The sequence below is a fragment of the Microcebus murinus genome, chromosome 19, assembly GCF_040939455.1.
Source record: "Microcebus murinus isolate Inina chromosome 19, M.murinus_Inina_mat1.0, whole genome shotgun sequence".
NCBI classification, from domain to species: Eukaryota; Metazoa; Chordata; class Mammalia; order Primates; family Cheirogaleidae; genus Microcebus; species Microcebus murinus.
In genome coordinates this window covers 25108541-25114940 of record NC_134122.1, presented here as the reverse complement: position 1 = coordinate 25114940, position 6400 = coordinate 25108541, and the positions used below count along the sequence as shown (strand labels likewise).

General features: G+C 60.0%; 1 protein-coding gene across 1 annotated transcript; it reads left to right on the top strand.

Moving 5' to 3' along the window:
* Window positions 1-2168: 2168 nt before the first annotated feature.
* On the top strand, window positions 2169-5593 carry ACTB (actin beta). Its single transcript, XM_012758953.2, has 6 exons — window positions 2169-2268; window positions 3076-3204; window positions 3357-3596; window positions 4044-4482; window positions 4578-4759; window positions 4861-5593. Exons 2-6 carry the CDS (start codon window positions 3082-3084, stop codon window positions 5002-5004), a joined length of 1128 nt encoding a protein of 375 aa, XP_012614407.1. The 5' UTR covers window positions 2169-2268; window positions 3076-3081; the 3' UTR covers window positions 5005-5593.
* Window positions 5594-6400: the final 807 nt, after the last annotated feature.

The following is a 6400-nucleotide window of genomic DNA, read 5'->3' as shown; positions in this document are numbered from 1 at the left end:
GGGCTTGTAGTTTGGTGGGGGAGGATGAACTACAAATGCCAGCCCAGTGCCTTGGTCTGAAGTGGGGAGGAAGCTGTGCGTTGCAGATGCTAAAGGGCTCCCCCAAGGAGGGGCCTTCTGGGGTGGGCCTCAAAGGATGCATAGGAGAGCACCAGGAAATGGCCCACTGCAGACAGAGGGAACCACAAGCCAGCAGGAGTGTTCCAGCTTAAGGTCGGGTGGGGCTGGAGCTGCTCTCCCTTGGCCAGTCCCTGGCTGAGAAGAGCCAAAGTGGCAGTGCAGGTCCTGCTTGGGTATCAGGTCTGCTCTCACCCCACGAGCTACCTCGCCCTGCAGCCCCATCCCATGCTCCCCAGCACCCCCTGCCAGGTTCAGCAAATAGCCAGAAGCAGCCCTTTTCAACAGACAGCAAGAGGGTGACCCCACAATCCCTGGTGAATTGTAGGGCTGGCAGGTCCTAAGGCAGCTGGCAAGATGCCTGCAACTGAGAGCACAAGGCCAGGGACAGGGCAGTCCCATCTCCCGGAGGCAGGGAGTAGATAGGCTGGGAAAGTTCACTCTGGCCTAGGGCAGTGACAGGGAGCCCTGGCAAGTCTCTGGGAATGCTAGCCTGTGGCTTTGAATCTGAGGTCTCCACTGAGTGCTGGGTGATGGTCAGCATTTCCACCAGGTTATGACTTCTGCAACCTTCAAAGTGCCCTGCCACCAGGCTTGTACTGTGAACTGGACCAAGCTACCTCTTCCCTGGCTGCAGGTTCCACATCCATATATGGAAGAATCTTGACGGGTTTCAACACACTCATTCAAGAGCACCTACTACGTGCTGCAAAGCCCTGGGCCAGCCCTGGGTGGCTGCAGACAGACCAGTGGTGACAGGCCAGTGCCCCTACCTGGACCACCCCTCCCATTTTTCTTCATGTGAAAATCCGGCTTCCTGTCACTACCCCTAAGGAAGTGCATGTTCCTCTCGATTGAGCCAGATCCCCCTCTGGGGTCCCATGCTCCTGATCACTGTGTGGCCACCGTCTCGGTGTGGACTCTGCCTCTCCTGCCAGACGGGAGGCTCCTGGAGCAGAACACTCCTGGACACCCAGGTCTTGTCTGATGTTTGGTGGACAGACCTGGGGCAAGAAAGGGTGGCTCTCTTTGAGCTCCTGGGCCCACCTCACGCCCCAAGTCCTTTCTGGCACATTGAGTGTTGCTCCTTAGGGTCCCTGGCGGCCTCCAGATGGTCCAGGAGGGCAGTTCAGCTGTGAGCACACTTGACAGACAGACAACGGATGGTGGGCCCCAGGCCCAGAGCTGTGTGGAGCAGTCCCAGCCCTGCAGTGCCTGCAGCAGCTTGGGTCACCAGCTAATGGCCCAGGCCTGGTCTTGGCCGGGTGTGACCACACAGCCCTCAGCAGTAGCAGGCTCCGGGGGAAGAGTTTGCCCACTCTCTTCACAGGCCTGCAGCAGGGGAGGTTTGGAGCCTTCCTCACAGGCCACCTCCAGCTACTGGGACCCTGACGCCTGCCCCGTCCCAGGAGTGTGGCCACAAGTCCCCTGACTCCCCCACTCCACCTCATACTCTGCCCCTCAACCCCAGATCTCTCCAGTAACCCTTCCACACACTTAGCCCCCTGCTAAAGGCCCCCAGCCCAGGTTCTCCGGGCAGTTAAGCTAATGCTAGGTAGGGGGAATGACTCCCTGGCCATTCCGTGCCCACAAATGCTCCTTAAGCATGAGCCCATGGGACCCAGGGCCCCTGGCATCTTGCTGACCCTTAACCACCTGGCTGCGCACTGTTCGTGTGACACCCATACTCTGAGGGTCCCGGGGTTGGTGGGAGACACGAGAAACAGACAGGCCGGGTCCGGGCCTGGCCACGCGGGGCCGCACCAGGCACTGCCCCAGGGGCGGGGGCACGCGTGCACCCCCAGCCCATGGGCCCAGCACCCAAGGGCGGCCAACGCCAAAACTCTCTCCCTCCTCCTCTTCCTCAATCTCGCTCTCGCTCTCACCCTCTCTCGCTTTTTTTTTTTTGCAAAAGGAGGGGAGAGGGAGTAAAAAAAATGCTGCACTGTGCGGCGAGGCCGGTGAGTGAGCGGCGCGCGGCCAATCAGCGCCCGCCGTTCCGAAAGTTGCCTTTTATGGCTCGAGCGGCCACTGCCGCGCCCTATAAAACCCGGCGGCGCGACGCGCAGCCACCGCCGAGACCGCGTCCACCCCGCGAGCACAGACGCCTCGCCCTCGCCGCTCCGCCGCCGGTCCACACCCGCCACTCAGGTAAGACCGGCCGCGCAGCGCGCTGATCATCCGGCCCGGGCTCCGACCTCCTCCGGGCAGGCGGTGCCCGGGCACGGCCGTCCCAGACCACGGCCAAGTCGCCGGTGCAAAGCGCCCGGGCCGCGACGTTGGGTGCAGGGGGCCCCCAGGGCCGCGGCGCTGGGCCTGCGGGGAGCCCGCCCGAGCGGCGGCGCGTTCTCTCCCCGCTCCGGGGGCAGGGGTAGGGCTTGGGGAGTGTGCTCCGGGGCTGCTGCACTCGGTGCCGCGGCGGCCGGTGGGTCTTTGTCCGAGCCGGCCGCCTGCTTGGCTGGGCAGTGGGTGGGTGGGCGCGCTGCGGGGTCGGTCAGCCCCGTTGGGGGCTGGGGCTGGGCGGCACTGCGCGTGCGCTGAGCCCAGGGCTCCGCGGCCGGGCTGGGACGAGGGCGGGGCCGGCCGGCCGGAAGGGGTGGGGTCGCCGCGGCGCAGGGCGCATGCGTGCACTTCCTCCCCGCGCTGCCGGTCGCCCGAGGGTGTGGCTGCCGCGCGCGCCCGCCCTTCTGCTTGGCGGGCGCTGTTTGAACGGGGCGGGGGCGGGGCCAAAGCCCGGTGAAGAGGGGGCGGGGGCCTGGCTTCCTGCCGCGCGTCGCGGGGCCGCCTTCGACCAGTGTTTTCCTTTTATGGTAATAACGCGGCCGGCCGGGCTTCCTTTGTCCCCAATCTGGGCGCGCGCCGGCGCCCCCTGGCGGCCCGAGGCCGCGGCGCGCCGGAAGTGGGCAGGGCGGTGGCGGCCCCGCCCGGGACTCGGCTCACGGCTCGCTCTGCCCGCAGCTCGCCATGGATGACGATATTGCTGCGCTCGTCGTTGACAACGGCTCCGGCATGTGCAAGGCCGGCTTCGCGGGCGACGATGCTCCCCGGGCCGTCTTCCCTTCCATCGTGGGGCGCCCGCGGCACCAGGTAGGGTGGCCAGCCTCCTGTGGAACTTGGTGGGTGGGGCCTCGGGAGCGGGTGGGGCAGGGGGCCCCTCCTCCACGTGGGGGGCCTTATGGTTTCTGGGTAGGAGTGGCGGTGGTCCAGCCTTTGCTGAGGGTGCCTTGTCCCTCCCGTAGGGCGTGATGGTGGGCATGGGCCAGAAGGACTCCTACGTGGGCGACGAGGCCCAGAGCAAGAGAGGTATCCTGACCCTGAAGTACCCCATCGAGCACGGCATTGTTACCAACTGGGACGACATGGAGAAGATCTGGCACCACACGTTCTACAACGAGCTGCGTGTGGCTCCGGAGGAGCACCCTGTTCTGCTGACTGAGGCCCCCCTGAACCCCAAGGCCAACCGTGAGAAGATGACCCAGGTGAGTGGCCAGCTGCCTTCCCTGAGTGGCTGTTTCCATACTTTCTTGCACTTCTTTGCCACGCCCTTTCTCACTCGAGTTCTCTTCTGCCGTTCTCCATAGGACTTTCTTCTCTGAGCTGAGTCTCCTTTGGAATTCTGCAGGTTCTATTTGCTTTTCCCCAGATGAGGTCTTTTTTCTTGTGTTTGCATTTCTGACTAGGTGTTTAAAACATAAAGTGTTGTGGGTGTAGGTACTAACCCTGGCTCGTGTGACAAGTCAGTGAGGCTGGCATAAAGCAGCCTTGGAGTGTGTATTCAGTAGGTGCACATTAGGTCTGAACAGAACTCCCCATCCTGAGACCCCAGCACACTTGGCTGTGTTCCTTGCACTCTCTGCATGTTCCCTGTCTGGCCTGGCTACCCCTGGAGGCTTCCTGAGCATGACATGGCCCATCTTTCCTTGCAGATTATGTTTGAGACCTTCAACACCCCAGCCATGTACGTGGCCATCCAGGCTGTGCTGTCCCTGTACGCCTCTGGCCGTACCACTGGCATTGTGATGGACTCCGGTGACGGGGTCACCCACACTGTGCCCATCTACGAGGGGTACGCACTCCCCCATGCCATCCTGCGTCTGGACCTGGCTGGCCGGGACCTGACAGACTACCTCATGAAGATCCTCACGGAGCGTGGCTACAGCTTCACCACCACGGCCGAGCGGGAAATTGTGCGTGACATCAAGGAGAAGCTGTGCTATGTCGCCCTTGACTTCGAGCAGGAGATGGCCACAGCAGCCTCCAGCTCCTCCCTGGAGAAGAGCTACGAGCTGCCCGATGGTCAGGTGATCACCATTGGAAACGAGCGGTTCCGCTGCCCCGAGGCGCTCTTCCAGCCTTCCTTCCTGGGTGAGTTGAGAGTGCCCACCTCATCCCTGCCCTACACAAGGACCACCCTTGGGGCCACGCTGTGGAAATTAAGTCCGGCTTCCATTTCCCCTCAGGCATGGAATCCTGTGGCATCCACGAAACCACCTTCAACTCCATCATGAAGTGCGACGTGGACATCCGTAAGGACCTGTACGCCAACACAGTGCTGTCTGGTGGCACCACCATGTACCCTGGCATTGCCGACAGAATGCAGAAGGAGATCACTGCCCTGGCTCCCAGCACGATGAAGATCAAGGTGAGAGTCTACCTAGCCTGAGGTGGCCTAGTTACTTGAGCTGTTGGGATGGGAAGCTATTACATCCTGGGTCTTCAACAATTGTCCCTTTCCCTCCACAGATCATTGCTCCCCCTGAGCGCAAATACTCTGTGTGGATCGGCGGCTCCATCCTGGCCTCGCTGTCCACCTTCCAGCAGATGTGGATCAGCAAGCAGGAGTACGACGAGTCTGGCCCCTCCATCGTCCACCGCAAATGCTTCTAGGCGGACTGTTACTTAGTTGCGATATACCCTTTCTTGAAAAAACCTAACTTGCGCAAAAAACAAGATGAAATTGGCATGGCTTTATTTGTTTTTTTTTTGTTTTGTTTTGTTTTTTTTTGGCTTGACTCAGGATTTAAAAACTGGAACGGTGAAGGTGACAGCAGTTGGATCAAGCATCCCCAAAGTTCTACAATGTGGCAGAGGACTTTAATTGTACATTGTTCTTTTTTTTAATAGTCATTCCAAATATCGTGAGATGCATTGTTACAGGAAGTCCCTTGCCCTCCCAAAAGCCACCCCAGGTCTCTAAGGAGAATGGCCCAGTCCTCCCAAGTCCACACAGGGGAGGTGACAGCATTGCTTTTGTGTAAATTATGTAATGCAAAATTTTTTTAAACTTCGCCTTAATACTTTTTTATTTTGTTTTATTTTGAATGATCAGCCGTTGTGGCCCCCTTTTTGTCCCCCAACTTGAGATGTATGAAGGCTTTTGGTCTCCCTGGGAGCGGGTGGAGGTGTAGAGGCAGCCAGGGCTTACCTGTACACTGACTTGAGACCAGTTCAATAAAAGTGCACACCTTAAAAACAAGGCAAAGCGTGACTCTGTGGGTTTGCTTGGGGTGTTAGCAGGAAGTGGGTGCAGCCCAGGAAAGGTGGGGCTGTGGGGGGTGAACTGAGGTGCCTTGAGCAGTCTCAGGGGGAGAGGAGTTAGGACCTCTAGCTGCTTCTGTTGATCTGGCCCCCAGGTATCCCTATTTCTCTGGGCTCTGAGGGTCCACGTGCTTGAAGAGAGTGGGGAACTGGTGTGCAGCCCACCAATTCCCAGGTAGTCTGGTGGGCTGGCTCCATGCCTCTCACTGGCATTGGGTAGGTACCTCTCCACCGATGGTGAGTGGAGGCGCTTCCAGAGAAGGATCACTTTGAGCAAGGTACTCTCCTGAAATGGGGTGGGTAATTGGGTGTGCTTCTTGCCTTTATTTGTGGGACTTAGCCTGTTCCAGGGTCAGCAGCTGGGGGAGGGTCTGCGACCCATGCCTGCCAGGTCACCTTGGACTCAGCCTTGTGGCTTTGTGGGTACCTGTCCTGTGTCCTCTCAAATCCAGGCCCTGCCCTGGTAATCAGTCCCAAGGTGCAGTGGGGAAGCAGCCAGGCTACTGGAGGGCAGGGTCTGCCTGGTGGGGCAGGTTCTGTTCTGACTTGAAACCAAGCCTCCCTCCCCTGTGCTAGAAGAGAACTAAGGAAGGGAGCCAGGTGAGGCTCCCCATGGGGGATGCCTCTTAAAACACTACCAGGTGCATAGGGGTTGTTCCAGAAACCACCCTGTCGCCATGGGAACTCTGGACTGCCTGTCCCCTGTGCACCGCAGCTTCTGGCAGAGAGGAGGTGGTCCCTTCCC

Excerpts from the sequence above, each read along its gene's own strand:
- ACTB (XM_012758953.2), top strand. The coding sequence starts at position 3,082 with ATGGATGACGATATTGCTGCGCTCGTCGTTGACAACGGCTCCGGCATG. Across the intron at positions 4,483-4,577 it reads CTTCCAGCCTTCCTTCCTGG|GCATGGAATCCTGTGGCATC; the intron begins GTGAGTTGAGAG and ends ATTTCCCCTCAG. Across the intron at positions 4,760-4,860 it reads CCAGCACGATGAAGATCAAG|ATCATTGCTCCCCCTGAGCG; the intron begins GTGAGAGTCTAC and ends TTCCCTCCACAG.